The sequence below is a fragment of the Mustela nivalis genome (assembly GCF_964662115.1).
Source record: "Mustela nivalis genome assembly, chromosome: 2".
NCBI classification, from domain to species: domain Eukaryota; kingdom Metazoa; phylum Chordata; class Mammalia; order Carnivora; family Mustelidae; genus Mustela; species Mustela nivalis.
Window position 1 is genome coordinate 155842507 of NC_139021.1, and position 17867 is coordinate 155860373.

At 35.7% G+C, this 17867-nt stretch overlaps 1 protein-coding gene across 10 annotated transcripts in view; it reads right to left on the reverse strand.

The window, feature by feature from the left end:
- Positions 1-7356: 7356 nt before the first annotated feature.
- Positions 7357-17867, reverse strand: part of BLNK (B cell linker) — a 101422-nt gene continuing 90911 nt past the window's right edge. For all 10 annotated transcript variants that reach the window (XM_082722108.1, XM_082722102.1, XM_082722100.1 and 7 more), the window contains 5 exons: positions 17675-17706; positions 16010-16077; positions 15075-15158; positions 12681-12836; positions 7357-7746 (listed from right to left, as the gene is read on the reverse strand). In XM_082722108.1, coding sequence (XP_082578234.1) covers positions 7627-7746; positions 12681-12836; positions 15075-15158; positions 16010-16077; positions 17675-17706 — 460 coding nt within the window. In that variant the 3' untranslated portion in view covers positions 7357-7626. The remainder of the gene's footprint in view (positions 7747-12680; positions 12837-15074; positions 15159-16009; positions 16078-17674; positions 17707-17867) is intronic.

A 17867-nucleotide genomic window follows, 5' to 3' on the forward strand; every position in this document is an offset into this window, starting at 1 on the left:
AGAGCACTGGAAATGTTAGTAAATGAATAAGTATTAAAAGACATTCCCTGCTTTGTTTAGGTTCTTTTAAGGAGAATTCATCATTTAAGGCAAAAAATAACATCATGGTATTTATAACCTGTAGAAGTAAAATGTATAACAATAGTACAAAGTCACAGAAGGAGAAATGGAGATACACTATTGTATTGTATTGTATTGTATTGTATTGTATTGAAGATAAATTGTAAGTAAAAGATGTATTTTGTAAACCCCAGAACAACCATTAAAAAGAATAAAGAGATATATAGCTAGTAATTCAATAGTGAAGATAGACTTGATTTGAAAAACTTCAACCCACCAGAAGCAGAGAAAAAGGGAGGAAAACCAGATGGGATTATGTTAATAAAGTAGATTTAAACCCAATCATCAATAACTGTATTAAATGTAAATGGTGAAAACACTCCCATTAGAAGTCAGAAATTATGAATGAGGATAAAAATATGTAGATTTGAAAGCAAAAAATAATGCTAGGGATAAAAAGAAACACTTAGGATAAAGAGATCTGTTCATTAAGAAGATATAACAATTCTTAAGTTCTATGTGCATAATACCAAAGCTTCAAAATGTATGAAGCAAAGATGAACAGAATTACAGAGAGAAATCCACAAATCCACAAGTACTGTTAGATATTTCAACACTCTCAGTAATTGATAAAACAGGTGGCAAAAAAAAAAAAAAAAAAAAAATCAGACCACTAAGGACATAAAAGACATAAGAAACATTACCAATCAACTTGAGCTAAATGACAAAAATTTTTAAAGATTTTATTTATTTATTTGACAGAGATCACAAGTAGGCATAGAGGCAGGCAGAAGCAGACTCCCTGCTGAGCAAAGAGCCTGATGTGGGGCTTGATCCCATGACCCTGAGATCATGATCTGAGCCAAAGGCAGAGGCTTAACCCACTGAGCCATCCAGGTGCCCTGAGCTAAATGAAATTTTATAACACTCCACCCTCTACCTTTATATGTATATAGGGGACATCCACTGGATCATTCCAATTTTTAATAAATTTAAAATAATTGAGTTCATATAGACTATATTTTCTGTCTGCAACAGAATTCAATCAGAAATCAATCTCAGAAAAAGATTTGGAAAATTGTCAGATATTCAGGAATTAAATAGCACTTTTCTGATCAACCAATGGTTTAAAGAAAAGAAATCACAAAATCTGAAAATGTTCGAAGTGAATAAAACTGAGAAAATTATATTAAAATTTGTGAGATACTCTAAGGCTGTGCTTGGAGGGAAACTTTCAGCTTTAAATAGTTATATCAGGGGCACCTAGGTGGCTCAGTTGGTTAAGCGACTACCTCCGGCTCAGGCCCTGGATCCTGGGATTGAGTTCCACATCGGACTCCCTGCTCGGCAGGGAGTCTGCTTCTCCTGCTGACCTCTCTCCTCTCATGCTCACTCTCTCTCTCAAATAAATAAATAAAATCATTAAAAAAAATTTAAATAGTTATATCAGAAAACAATGTTTTAAACTTATTTATGTAAGTTCCCATCTTTAGAAAACATATAAAGAAGAGAAAATTAAACCCAAAATACATAGAAAGAAGGAATAATAAAGGCATCTGTGGAAATGAATGAATAGAAAACAGACAAATAATAGAATTAATGAAACTAAAATTTGGATTTTTGGAAAGATCATAAAAATGATCTTTAGCTGGACTAAAGCAAATAAGAAGATACATATTACCAACATCAGAACTGAAAGAGGGGATATTAATCCAGACCCTACAGATTTTAAAAGGATTATATGAGAATATTACTATCAACCTTATGTAAATTAAACATTCTATTTGAATTAGATAAATTATTTAAAAGACATTAATTAACAAAACACATAGAAAAAATAGAAAGTCTCAATAGCCTGTATCCATTTAAATAATTGAATTCATAATTTAAAACTTTCACACAAAGAGAACACCAGCCTATATCTAGGCCTTGTTGGTGAATTCCATCAAACATATAAGGAAGCAGTAATATCAGTGCTTTACAAATCCTTTCAGAAAGCAGAAAAGGGAACATTTTTCATGTTATTTTATGAGTCCATCATTCCCCTGATACTAAAACCTGACAGACATTATAAGAAAAGAACACTACAGACTGACATCCCTAGTGAATGCATGTAAAAATCAAATAAAAAAAAAAGCAAAGCAAATCGACATCCCTAGTGAACGCATGTAAAAAAAAAAAAAAAAAAAAAAGCAAAGCAAATCAGCAATATATAAAACAGGTTATATATCACGATCAAGTAGGGTTCACTCCAGGGAAGCAAAATAATATATTTATAATACATATTATTTATCAAGGAACTTACATCCAGAATATATAATACATTCTTATAATTTAATAAAAAGAAGACAACCCAATTTTTTCTATGGGCCAAAGATTTGAACAGACATTTCAAAGAAGGAAGATATATACACATGACAGGGTGTTCAATATCATTAGTCCTTAATAAAACACAAAGCCACAGTGAAATACTACTTACATACCTACTAGGATGATTAAAATACTGATAGTATTGTGCTGATTAGAGTGTGGACCAACAGAACTCTCATATACTACTGATGTCAGTGTAAAGTGGGACATTTACTTTGGAAACATTTTGGAGGTTTTTACAAAGTTAAATATACATATTCCGTGTGACCCAGGATTATCACTCCTAAGAGGAATGAAAACAGATGTTCACATAAAGACTTCCACACAACCGTTCATAGCAACTGCCATCCTTCAAAAGCCAGAAACAATCAAACTCCATCAATGAGTGTACAGAAAAACAAACTGATATATATCCGTATGCTAGCATACTACTCAACTTAAAAAAAAAACAACTATGATACACATAATGATGTGGATGAATCTCAAACACATTGTGCTGACCTCCAAGTCCTGGAGGGTCCTTTTCTGGGTTCTCCTCCCTTTCCCTTCTTGCTCCCACCATACTAATCTGGAGCCTCACTACTCCAGGCCTCAGTTAATCCAAAGTCCAGTCTGTCTGCCTCCAGCCTTTCAGTTTTGTGTACCTTTTCAGAACAATCTTCATAAAACACTATTTCCTTATGTCATCCTGAAAACCAAACAAAAATGTAAAACCACCAGTATCATGTTAACATTTAATGCAGTTCCTCTAATGCCCCAGCTTCCTGGATATTTTCTAAGGTTTCTTACCAAGCCAATAAAATACAATACAATACAATACAATACAATACAATACAATACAATACAATACAATACAATACATTTTCCTATTAATGAGTCTATACATGAATTTAAGTCTTCCGACTTGTTCTGATATCCTAGTCAATGAACTGCCTTTGAGACTCTTAGAACCATGAGGTCAAGGATGTAATACAGGTCAGCTCTCCCTTCAGACTTTTTTCTCTCAGTCAGAGGCCGTTTCAGGCTTCTAGTTATCCAGCCTTGAATCAATGGAATCAGTGTGGACTCATATTTCACCCTATATCCCATATGTGGCCAGTCACCATTCCCTCTTAGTCGTTTAGTCTTAGTGCCTCTTAGACATTTCCCTTATATCTGTTTCTTTATGGGACCCTGGTCACCTACCAGAGGTTAGCCCCATATCTTCTCACAACAGCTTTCCTGCAATAATCTTCAAATTGTCTTTTGCCTCTAGACTTACAAGTGAGGTATTTGTAGGAACCTACTATGTCTAGGTATCTGTATATATTAGTCTTATAAAAACTCTACAAGGTAAATAAAAAAAACAAGTTCACCGAGCATTTTGTTCAAGATGATACAGCTAGTGAAGGACAGAGCCAACAGGATTAAAACCTAGGCCTAAGCGGGCCCATTTATAGGTAGGAAAAAGATAACAGACAAAATTTAGAAGTTCTACATTTGTCTAGGGGGAAAATGTGGGGGGCACACTGCACTTAAGAGAACAGGCAAGTTCTTTTAAGTAGGGACTTTTATTCCACTTAACATTATTTATTTGAAGGGTTATTTTAATTGTGTACCATTATTTTAAGTACAATTACCATCCTGGATAAAGGTTCTGTTTGATATTTTTATAAAGTGATGACTCTGATATTAGGAGATATTTGGATGGCTGTTTAGTTACCTTCAAGGACTTGAGATTACTTGTGTGTTTCATGTGCCTGACATACATATGGACAGACATAGACAAGGCTCAGTAAATGATGGCGGGTTGAATTAAAGAATAATAATTAACATTTCCAAGTTTTACTATATTTAATACACTCATTTAACAACGCCATAAGGTTGGTTGCATTACCATCTCCATTTTATGAGGAAACCAAGACACATAACTTGGTGAAGTTCACACTATCTATTACTGGTGAAGCACGGATTACAAACAGAGATTAAGGCAACACACTCTTAAGCCCTTGCACTAAACCAAAGTAGCCTCATGCTTCTTGGCTCACGGAAGAGTTACTTTCAGGTCCTTAGTAGAAAAATATATGCATTTTGATGCTTCACATTTTAAGATGTAGGGCAACTGTCCTTAGCCTTGTATCCTTGGACCTGTGGTCCATGGACAGACCCTAGGGGACCATGTATCTCATGAAATTTGAGTAGAGTTTGTGTGTATGCATTACCACGTTCTGATAAGCGCTATGGGCAAACACCCTTAGCGCTTATCAAATTCTCAAAGAATTTTATAATAATCAAAAGATTAATAACCATGGGCATAGAGAAATATATGGGATTTTCCTGAGACAAAATTAAAATTATTAAACATTCAAAAATACTTATAGATGGGTTTCTTTGAAGGATTGCCCATGGACTACATTTTATCTGTAAAGGAGATATTGTTAGTGGACTAGAAATTAATATTATTAGGCACAACTAAATGCTAGGTATTTAACATTTACTAGCTTATCTTGATTCTTGTATCATTACTAGACAGATATCATTTTACAAATGTATATACTGAGGCTTAGAACAGTAAGAACATGCCCTATAACAACCTGATAAATGGTAGGACTAGGGTACCCCAACCTAACTCTGAAGCCGCTGCCTCCTCACCTCATGGTTAGACACAGCTGCCGAGTGCCAAGGGCACTCAGTGCAACCAGCCTTGCTGGGAGGCAGGTGTTTCAGTGGTTTCCTTGCAAAGCTGCCTGGAAACAGCGGCTGAGTTATACGGCATCTTAGGGCCATTTTGAAAGACAGGAACTCAGTCTGGCTGAAGATCATGTCTTGTTCACATCTCTACATTCTATTCTCTGGGCCTCCCTTTTCGGCAAGCCTGTCACAGCTGCAGTGGGATGGGTTTAGCTCCCAGACTGGAGGGCGTGTGGACCATTGCTTTGGCTGACTCGTCATAGCACACTTCAGGCTTCTGGTGGCCACTGGCCTCCTCTTCCCATCTCTGTTGTCAATTTGAACAAAGGAACATTCCTCCTCCCACTGCAGCTGCAATGGAGTTTGGAACACCCTTTAAACATAAAACAGGAACTGTAGTGGTTAGATTCCTTGAGCTGCTACGTGATGTACTTCTCCTTGACTAGTGAATTTATTCTACCACCTAGCTCGCCTGAACATCTTCCTATGCAAAACCACCTGCTGGTCAAACACTGCGGATCACGGACAGGGCCATTGAGAGCTTTTGAAAGCTTTTCTAGTTTCACAGAGTAGCTTAGGAAGGTTTTAGAGAAGTAGGTAGGGTCATCCTCTTATAACAGGTAAGGAGGAAAAGACTGCTGTCTTGGATAGGGTGTTTCTCCAGCTTAGGGGAGAAGTGGATCCCTCAACAGAGACTGGCTTACCTCCCAGAAATTCTCCCAGCCTCTGCTCCAAGAAACTGACCCTAGCAGAGCTGAATGTCAGTCATCTGGATTAGTATTATCTCATGGCTATTCTCCTTCACTTAGTTGGAATAGGCTACCTGGGAGCAGAGAGAGGGGATGAATGCAAAAAAGTTGTTATGGAGCCAGGATCACTGTGGTAGCAGAAGGAATTAGTGGGAATTTCTTCAAGTAGAAAATAATTCCTTATAACACTGAGAAAAATTGAAACAGAAACCTCATACTTTAACTACAAATGGATGCTTTACTTTACAAAAGATAAACCCAGTTTTCGTTCAATTGTGAGTCATCTAACATTTTAAATGATTCCATTGTTTTCCTAAAAGGAAAAAAAAAAAAGAAGACCTTTCCATACAAAATTTCCAAAAACCCATTTGTATTTGATTTCACTGTCAAAAATGTATATGGATTGTACTATGTTCCTAGGGCTACCATAACAAAGTATCGTACATGGAGTGGCTTTAAAAAAAACCCAGAAATTGGGGCGCCTGGGTGGCTCAGTGGGTTAAAGCCTCTGCCTTCGGCTCGGGTCATGATACCCAGGTCCTGGGATCGAGCCCCGCATCGGACTCTCTGCTCAGCAGGGAGCCTGCTTCCTCCTCTCTCTCTGCCTGCCTCTCCACCTACTTACCATCTCTGTCTGTCAAATAAATAAAAAAAATCAAAAAAAAAAAAAAAAAAAAAAAAAGGAAAAAAAACCCAGAAATTCATTGTCTCTCAGTTCTAGAGGCTAGAAATACAATTATCTTTATAAGTGGGTCTGTGTGTTCGTTACTCTGAAATACTGCCTTCTAGCCTTTCAAAATCTTTTCAGATTTTGCTATCTTATTCTGTAATCAAGTATATTCTTCACTTAATTATCTGATTTATCTTAATGAGTTGATTTATCATTTAAGGGCCTGTTTAAGGTACAGAGTAGAATGAAAGGCTTTGATATGACAAACTATATTACATTTCTAGGATGATCTAAGACCTTGGATATGACTACTCTTAATGGTATGTCTTTCATTCCTTAGTGTTCATCAATGTCTGCTTTTCTGCTCTTGTTCTGAGGGATTTTTCCCTAGTTTTGCTCTCATCCCCCTTAGAACCTTGTATCAAGGACCCACTTAATAGACATGCAGATCAAAGAGAGTAGAACCATTTTTAATAAGCAAAACTAACAACAAATTGTGGACAAGATCTTCTAGAAAGTTCATCTCTATATACATCTTCCATGGCTGGGTATGTACATTTCCCACAGCTTAGTTGCAGTTTCCCACTCGCAAAATGGACATCCCCCTTAATCAGTACTTATAAATATTGCACATTACCTATATTTTATTTTCTACATATTACAATTTCAACCAAGACATAATTGTCAAGCATGGGCAGTAGATATTACATTAGTACACCAGTGACAATTGTGCTGGCCCAAATTTCCAGCAGCTTTGTTTTAATCCAAGAATATGATTTTCTTATATTTGAAAATAGAGTGTTATTTTCTTACATGACTAAAAAGACTTTACACCTATTTCTTTTAAATAAAGATGTTTATTTGGAGAATATTAGTAGCATGATAACTCAATCTCACCAAATATTCACAGTTCATCAGGTCAGGCAATAGAACAAGTCCGTGTGAGCTTCTTATAAAGAAATGGATGACCACCTCAGAAGCTGCCTCCATCTTCTATACTATCACTGGATGATTCAGAATCCAAAATAAGAAGTTTAGGGACTTTTTCTCAAAAACAGAAATAAGGAAAATGTCTGAAGCAATGATGTTGACCCTTTTCAAAAAGATCTATGAAACTTTAACTGCATATTTCAGTCTTGTCGAATCTTTTGTATTATTCTGATTGTCAATAAGAACCAGGGGGCTATGTTGATGATTCTTGATAATTTCAGCAACACTTCCAAAGTACTAGAGCAAGAAAACAAAGATGAATTAAACATTGGAACTTATGTTAACTTCGAGCTCTGCTCCTCCAATCTTCTCCTACTTTCTCAAGTTAGTCAACATTACTAGGTCTCAGCTGACATTCTACCCAAAAAAGTCTAATTTAACAAAGGCTGTAATCCTTGAGGTGACCAACTCGGGCCTTGCTTATGTTCAGCTACATTAAAAACAATGGCAGCCTCAATTAGTGTAACCACTTAGAAAAATTACTCCATTGAGTTATGATGTAATATTTTAATGACTTTTTATTCAGTAACAAGTGTAAAACTGTCACACACTAAATTTCTCTGTTTTTTACAAAACATAGATTATCTCTTATGTTGTACAAGTCTTAGATGCATGAACTGATGTAATAAATTAATCCTAGAATTTAGTGTCAGAAAAGTGATTTCCCAGACTAATTGATACTTGTTTTGTTTTTGTTTTCCTTTTTGAATAAATAAAGCTTTATAAATTCTCATATTTTCATTTTTGCTCCAGTTCCCAGAGCTAATTATTAATTAGTTTAGAGTTAATTAATAATGGAATCCATGCTGCGCTCTTACCATATGTATTTATTTTCCTGTGTGCTAATTCCTATTGTTTATGGATTTTAATTTAAGGTTATCACAAATATTCTCCTGAAGAATTTTCAAAATTTTAAATGAAAGAGAAAATAAGTATAACACAATATAACACAGGAAAGGAAATGAAATGCATTGATTATATGAAAGTGCTATAAGCTCATAATCTTAAATAAATACATTTAGAGTCATTTTTTAAAAAGCAGTGTTTTGCAAGACTGCCATAAATTTAGCAATTATCAACAACTGATATATTCTTTTAATTTTTCATATAAAGACAAATATTTAGAATAAAAGTTTTTTTAAGCCTTTTAATTAATTATTTGGATAGCTTCCAAATATCTATATACTAAATAAAGTATTCAGAATACTGGTCACCTTTTTCAAATGAAATACCAGTTGTATTTTAGATAATTGACTCCCTGAATATTATTAGGTTAGGGAGGAGAGCTGAGAGACAAGGACCTTCAAGTATCTTTACTCTTTATTTCTGAACTTGCTCTTCAATCATTCAGCCCTTTAGCAATTGCCAATGAAATTCTTTCATGACATTCATAAAGACATTCATCCTGTTTGCTTGGAATAGTATGTTGTTAAACTGAATGCAGTTGGAAGTTAAATTGATGGATTGAAGAACTAGGAAATGAAATATCATGGCCTCTTTGAAGTGGATTCCAAGCAAAAAAGTGCTTTCGGAACCGAGGAAACACAGTAGAGAGTTGCTATACTTACACAAACAAACATCTTATTCTGTCATTCCAGTTCCTGGATATTTTTGAGTATTTTTTTGTTGGAGTGTTTGAAGATTGAAATGTTTGAACAGGGAGTTGAGTTGAGTTGAGTTGAAATATGTGAAGCAGGAAGCAGAGTTGAGGCATATTGAATGTGGAATTGAGCACAGTTGTAGTTTCCTTAGTGCTTTTTTTTTTTTTTTAAGTCTACAGTAATTCATTGTATTTGAGATATTCATATGGACAGAAAAACAACCTGTTCGTGATAACTCAAAATCTTATGGTCCATAAAATAAAGAGATATCAAAGCTATAAAATTCCTTAATATCATATCTACATAATGCCAAAACAACTGCATAAAATAGTTCAACAGTTAATCAATTGGTTTCTTTTTCTACCCATATACACCCAAACATAAATACAGGCAAACAGACTTTTCATAATATCAACATTTTGATATCATGTAACCTGAGCTTTCATTTTCCATTCAGATATTCACTGTATGGAAAAAATAACCTTTTTATTATAGATAAGTAAAAGTTTTAATGGATTCTGTCTGTACTTCCAGATACCATTATAATAACTGTTTTGGTATCTATAGGCTGGATATGTAGGAAGTAGGGTGAAGTTCTGTTCTATTCATCCGATGGTAGGGATGAAGACTCTTTAGGCCAAGAGGAATCTCTTTTTACCAGAGTTTCCTTAGCAGGACAAAAGAGTCCAGAATCCCTATGGCAGCTCAAAATTTATGAGAATTTCAGAACTTCTAAATAGGACAGCTCCTTCTCCCACCCTTAAGCTTCTTCTAGAAGTACTGGACCCCTTCCTGGGGAAGCTTAGGATGAAACCATCCATCCAAAGTAACTCTGTCCTACAAAGATCACCACTATCTATTACACTGACTACTACTGAAGAGCATTTATTTAAAAGATTTGTCAGATGAAGGTTTCAGTGAGAATGAAGGCTTTTGTGAGCATGGGAAAGGAGACAGTTCTGTTCAAGTTTAACTGGTGTTAAATGATAATGCAATCTATATTTTAAAACCCAAGTTTAGTCTTGATCCATGTTTTGTGTTTTCAGATTCAAGAGTTTTGCATTTTCTAATTATCTTAGACTTTATTAAAAGCAAAATAAAACCCCAAACTATAAAACTCCTAGAAGAAAACAGGGGAAAATCTTTATGAGATTGTATCTGGCAATGATTTCTTGGGTATGACACCAAAAGCACAGGCAACAAAAACAAAGACAGATAAATTGTACTACATTAAATTTAAAAACCTCTGTTCATCAAGGTCACAATGAATAGAATGAAAAGTCAGTCCATGGAATGGGGGAAAACATTTGCAAATCATCTATCCAGAATTAGGATTAGTATCTAGAATATATAAAGAACTCCTACAGCACAAAACCAAAAGATCAAATAACCCAATGTAAAAATGGGCCAAGGAGTCAAACAGACATTTCTCCAGAGATGATATACAAATGCCAACAAACATTTGAAAAGATGGTCAAAATCACTAATCATCAGAGAAATGAAAATCAAAACTACAATGAAATATCTCCTTTTACCGATTAGGTTAGCTGCTATTTAAAAATCCCAGAAAATAACAAGTGTTGGTGGGCATGTGGAAGAGTTGGAACCCTTGTGCACTGTTGGTAGGATTATAAAATGAGGCAATCATTATGGAAAACAATATGGCAGTTCCTCAAAATTTTAAGATAGAACTATCATATGATCTAACAATCCCACTTCTGGATATATACCCAGAAGAACTGAAAGCAAGGGTCTCAAAAGAACATTTTCACACCTGTGAGCAGAGCAGCACTATTTACAATAGTCATCAACAATAGCCAAATATCTATCGACAGAATGTGGTGTACAGTACAATGCAATGCTATGAAGCCTCAAAAAGGAAAGAAATCCTGTCACATACTACACAATATGGATAAGCCTTGAGGATATAATGCTGCAGGGAATAAGCCAGTCACAAAAGGACAAGCATGGTATGATGCCATTTATATGAGATATCTAAAGTAGTCAAATTCATAGAAATAGAAAGTAAAATGGTGATTGCCAGGGACTGGGAGAGAGTAGAAAAAGGGAGCTGTTTTCTTTTTTTTTTTTTTTTAAAGATTTATTTATTTATTTATTTGACAGAGAGATCACAAGTAGACAGAGAGGCAGGCAGAGAGAGGGAGAGAGAGAGAAAGAGAGAGAGAGAGAGAGAAGCAGACTCCCTGCTGAGCAGAGAGCCCAACGCGGGACTCGATCCCAGGACCCCGAGATCATGACCTGAGCCGAAGGCAGCGGCTTAACCCACTGAGCCACCCAGGTGCCCCAGGGAGCTGTTTTCAATGAGCATAGAATTTCAGATATGGAGGATGAAAAGTTATGGAGATCTGTTTTACAGTGTTGTAAAAAAAAAATTAAGGTATAGTTTAAATACTAAACTATACACTTAAAATGGTTAATATGGTAAGTTTTAAGATATGAGATTTTTTTTAACCACAATTTAAAAAAGCAAAATGGAAAATACACTCATTGACAGAGACCTTACCAGTTTGTTTTACAAATGCAATTCTCCTGCCTGTAATCACTCAAACAAATAAATTCCTTCACTTAATAAGAACTAACCAAGTAGCCACTGAAGGCAGCCCTTCTGCTATGCTTCTGGAAATACAGAGATGAGCAATACCTAGTCTAGTCCCTGATCTCATCTAGTGGACAAGACAAACACCAGAAATTACAATACTTTGTAATAATTCAAATGCTTTCTAACAAGTGCTGGGTTTGGAATAAGTGTAGTTCTTTTTGAAAGAGTACTGAAAATAAATATTAACTTGAATTTTTTAAATGCTATTTTCTCTGCTTAGATTTCTCTTTCCATTTTTCTCATTCTCATCTTTAATTTTCATTCTACCTATTCAAACTCAGTCTATCTTTCAAGGCCAGAACAAGTTTCAGTCCCTTTCTGACCACTTATGGATTGTTCCAGCCCATATTTCAGGGCTTTCTTATATTAAAAAAGCTGGCTAAACAGAGATATGTTAAGTATTGATTTTGGTCCAGATTAAAGAGGAGTTGGATTTCATATGTGGTTAGTATTCAAGACCTTCTATGATGCTTTTCTCTTGGTATAGGCCCAAAAGCTCGTTCTGGTCCAAGGGCTATAGTCTAATATTTCAACAAAAGTTTCTGCACCTCCTCTGATCCTTCCCTGATCATCTATTGGTACTTGAGTTGAGTTCCCAGTTCTTGACTTAGGAGCTCTAGACAGTGACAGTGATTCTACTTGACACTTCAACTTTGATTTCTATGTTTCGCTGAACCAAAATGCCAAATCAGACTGCACTGAGTCAGGATAAAGGCACTAAGACACAGCCTTTATGTCATACAAATCTTTCTTCCTTTCTATTTTTTCATAGAATATGCTGCCTGAACACAGTATTTTATCTTGTACTCTTTTCTTTTCATGACATGTATGCATGCCTTGTATGAAATACTCTTGTATCATTTCTCCTCATCTCTAGTACCTAAATATGCTATGATACTATTGTGCTCAATACATAGTTACAGAGTTGGATTAAAAGAGAAGTTACTGACCTCTTCACCATTTTTCTTTCTGCCCAAAGCATACTGCTTTGTTGCTTCAATAAACCGCACAGGGATATTATATACTCGCTTATTAAAGAATACAACTAGTGTATATGGCTGTTTGGAATCATGGCCAGAGCTCTTCCGAATAAGAAATGATCCATCCTGTTTATTAAAAGAAAAACACAATTATGGTGAGTATTACTTAGGTTTTCACAGGTTATAAATTAGTTTATACCTATATTATATTCAAAAGGTAATTACTGAGCTATGTGATTTTTATTATAGATTACAGTTTATTATTTTCAAAGAAAATACTTCAGTAAAATATACACTTTTAGAAAATCCTGAGTGAAGTAAATTCTCACTTTTTGATGCATGAAATAAGATGCTATGTTAATATATTTAGAAATGTGTGAAGGGACACAGTAAGATTAAATATAGAGAGCATTCTTGAACTAGGAACCATGTCTACAAGTAATCTATGAATAAAAACAATACATTATCGAAATGAAACAAATTCCATTCAAAAGTACTATGAGAAGAAAGCTGAAATTGGAAATCAAAACATTTCAGCTGGTAAAAATTCTCTTCCCTAAAACTTACATCGAATCCGAAAAAAACCCTGTAATATAATATACCAATTTAAATAAATAGTTTATAAAATATTCTAGAGGTGCCTAGCTGGCTCAGTCAGAAGAGCATGTGACTCTTGATCTTGGGGTCATGAGTCTGAGACTCATGTTGGGTGTAGAGATTACTTAAAATGAGTAAATGAATTTAAAAACTTAAAAAATAAATTAAATGTTCTAGAACCATAAATCCAAATATGAACAAAAAATGGACAAAAAGCAGAAAGAAGAAATGCAACAAAAGTTCATCCAACTCAGGAAGGAAATTGAAGAGAAAGGCAAACCTATCAGAAATGAAGAAATTACAAGATGCCCAAGGGACAATATCTTTAAATGAAGATATGATAAATGACTGAAGCAAGGCATGGAAGCAACCCAGACAGGAGGGAAAAAGAGGAAATTTTTAAAAAAATACAATTAAGTCAGAGTGGTTGGAATGAAAGAAAGACAAAAAAGGCCCAAAATGCATGCAATTTAAGTCCTTAGGGAAGAAAAATAAAATAATAGAACAGAATTACTTTAAAAAAATTTTTTTTATTTCTTTATTTGACACACACAGAGAGATCACGAGTAGGCAGAGAGCCAGGCAGAGAGAGAGGGGGAAACATGTTCCCTGCTGAGCCCAGAGTCTGACACAGTTCTCGATCCCAGGACCCTGAGACCATGACCTGAGCTGAAGGCAGAGGCTTAACCCTCTGAGCCACCCAGATGACCCAGAATTATTTTTTAAGACTGGAATTTAAGAAAATATTCTGGAAATAAGAGAAAACTTAAGTCTACATATTGAAAGGGGTTCCATCTATCTGAAAAATTGACTTGAAAGTAAAGTCAGGGACACATTCTGGAAAATGAATAGACTTTAAAAACAAAAGAGCCTTCTGATTAAAATATGAAATTATACATAAGGTCAAAAAAAATAACATTTGCATCAGACTTTTCAAAAGTATCCTATAAAACAAGGCAATCTAGTGGACAACACTTTTAAAAACTCAAGGATTTTATAACCAGCCAAGATATCCTCTAGGTTATCAGATTATGAACAGCTTTGAATGTGCAAGAACTCAGGGAATAATGTAAATACAGTCCTTCCTTAGAATCTATTATAAGGTGAGCTTTGTCAAAACAAAATAAGTTAACTGGGAAGCTAGCAAAGGGATTGATGGGAAAGCATTTAACATATGTAATTGCAGAGCTAGGACTAAAGCAAAGGTAGCAAAAACCAGGATGTAAATGTTATATATTCTGACAAAGGAGGGTGCAAGTAAAGAAAAATGGAAAGAGGAAAGAGAAAGAAAGAGAGATGGTATTTTAACTTTGACTTTTCCAAACTGCTCCTAGTGTTCCTACATGATTGGGCTTGGCCTCTCCAAAAATTTACTTCCAGGTACTTTTTGCCATCTTGACCTTGAACTTTTAACCCATGCATTGATCCAAAATAGCCTGTTACTTCTCACTCCTGAATGGATCTCATGTATCACCAAGCTTTACAAAGAACTCCCCGGGGAGCCTTCTTCTCCCACTGATTGGAGAACAGTGGAGAACAGTGGAGCCTATGGATCCTGGCGAAGAAATGACAAGTAGAAATGAGACTGAAGAACAAAGAGGGAGATGCTTGAGAGAGAGCAAAGGATAGAAATTGCTATTGAATAAGTAAATTTCAAAAATCCCTGCATCCACAATGGTTGCAATTCTTTAGTCAGCAAATTATTGGGATGACAGCTGTGCCTATTACAGGCTGAGAGCAGAATATGGGACTTAAAAATGGTCAAACCTTGTTTGATCTGTATAAAGCCTCTTCTGCAGATTTCCGATCGCAGGCACCAGCGTACCATGGCTTGCAGTGAATGTCTGCTTCCTGCAAAATGGAGGGCATTGCTAAGCCTGAGATGTGCCTTCAATAATATGGTACCCTCTGTGCACTGAAAACAAAGTCCCATTTTGCATTACCAAGACAGACCTAACTATATTTGGACCAGCAATTTGAAAATGAGTTTTCTGCTTCCTTTGATCAACCAGAGGATTATATAATTGACTTTTTTCTCATCTGGCCTTAGCTGCTAACCTTAGTACTTGAGCATTGTTATCAATCAATCAATCCTCTAGATTCCTGAGCCATTTACACCTTTCTCCTAAATAAGCAATAAGCTCCCTGTCTGTCATGATCTTACTGCTCCTGCTTTGTGGAGTGCTTCCTAATTTCTGAAGCATTTTCATCAAATATACCTTATTGGATTCTTTTAACTACTCTGAAGGCAAGAAGGATACATATACTTACCCTTTCGATAGTTGAGAAAGCTTAGAGAGACTTGCCCAAGGGCACCCAGAGTTCTTTCTCTGTCTTTTTAAAAACTGTGCTGCTTTATGTGTTTTAATATCATATGCCTCCACAGATCTATTCTGAGAAAATTACACAGTTTAAATAGAATCTATGTGCACGGAAGAACAATAAAAACAACACACTTCTTTGCTAGTTTTGAAAAAGCACAAACTGTTCTTAGGGCATCCAGAATACAAATTGGAATATATGGTGCAGGGGTTTAATCCCTGAAAGCAAAATGCATTCTGTACCCATCAGCGAATGACAACTCGCAAGCTGACTTAAAACATAGTCTGTCTTCAAGCTTCACCCCAAATTGCTCATCAGAAGGTATCAGAAGATACTCCCTTTCCTGCAGTTTAATGGTAACAATAAGAATTCATTCATACCTGTTCTGACAAATGGGGGTTAGAGGAAAGTAGGCCATCCACAGTTGAGCTTCCGCCTTCTGGAAACCCTGTAAGGGATTTGAAAAATCAGTGGGTTTTCACTGTATCTTGAGCAGTTGGTATGCCTATACTTGAACACTGTGCTTGGTGCTGCAAGGGACTCGTGCACTGAAAAATCACACACACACCCAAAAAATCCCTAATAGCAGTGTTTCTCAAAGCATGGTCTGGGGCCCCCAGAACCCCTGGGATTCTTCCATGGAGGTTGTGAGGTCTTTTCCAAATCCATATCTCTGTGAAGCCCCATTTTCTTCCTATATTTCAGCCATGAAGACATTGCAACAGCTTGAATACAGAAACAGATATGAGAGAATCCATCCATCTCTGTTACTCTGGATATTAAAGAGATTTTTAAAAATGTAAGACAAGGCCACTCTTCCCAATAAAGTGCTTTTGTTTGGAAAATACAGTCATTTGCATAAAAAATACATTAGTTATGTTAACATGTAATGAGTTCAATATTTTTAAATGAAAAAATAAAGGTTTTAATTAAAAATTGATTAATAAATATGTTTTAATTGCCTGCTTTTAATTAATACATTAAGTATTAATAGAAACAAGTGAACCAAAGTTCTTTGGGTCTGCAATGATTTTAAGAGTGTGAACATGGTCCTGAGACCAAAACATTTGAGAACTGCTGCCTTATGGAATAAACTTCCTCAAAGAGTTTAGAGTCTGTAAGTGGAGCCACATGAAATAGAGAAAATACTTAATGGCATTTATTCATTCATTCATTCATTCATTCATTCATCATTTCATGCCTGCCATAGATCAAAACACTAGGGACAGATATACAGCAGTCACAGTCAAACAAAACAGCAAAATGCCCTGCACTCCTGGAGTTTAAATTTTAATGAAGTGAAATAGACAATAAAGACCTAAGTAAATATATATACAATATTACAGAGTAGTAAGTACTGGAGAAAAATAAGCAGGGAAGGGACTGGGGACTAGACTTGGACAAGCAATATGTTTAAATTGCTCAGTGAGGAAGGCCTCACTGATGTGACACTTGGGTAAAATCTGCAGGAAGGGAAGGAGGAGGTATTTGGCTATCTCAGGAAAGAATGTTCCAGGTCAGAGGAATAGCAACATGCAAGGGCCTAGAATGTCTGAGGGATACACAGGGGGGTCACGGTGTTTGAACTATGGAGGGAAACGTAGAGAAAAAGGGATGGAGTCAGCCAGCAGGTAAGGAAGGCCCCCGATGTGTAGGATGTGCAGACCCCTTAGCATGACTTGAGCACTGACCTAAATAGCTATCATTTACTGAAGACCTTCTATATTCAAAGCACTGTACCAGGTACTTAATCTTCTTATTTTGAAAACAGCTGTACTGCTTTTATTAAAAAATTAAATGTTAAAGATGACCAGAATGATTGGTGAAATATTCAATCAATACTAAAAAAAGGAGAAAGTAAAAATTATCTCAAATTTATTTACTTTTGAAAATAACCATGACATCAATATTCCTGGCTCCATTTACCAGAAGAGGAAACAAACCAGAGAGGAACGAGCGTCCTCCAGCTGGACATGCTGCTCAGACACGTGGATCCAGCCTTACCCACCACCCAATAGTGCTTTCCGTGGCTTCACTGTACTTACTTGGCAGGGGTACGGGTTTGTGATGGATTTGTCTGAAAGGAAGAATTTCAGATTAGCTAAAGGGCAAAGCACAAGATGAATAAGCATGACGCTTTGCTTGCATTGAAGATGTTTGGAGTAGAGGCACCACAAAGGAGTCAACATAAATGACCAGTAAAACATCTAAAGATATGAAAAGGCATCAAAAGCTTCA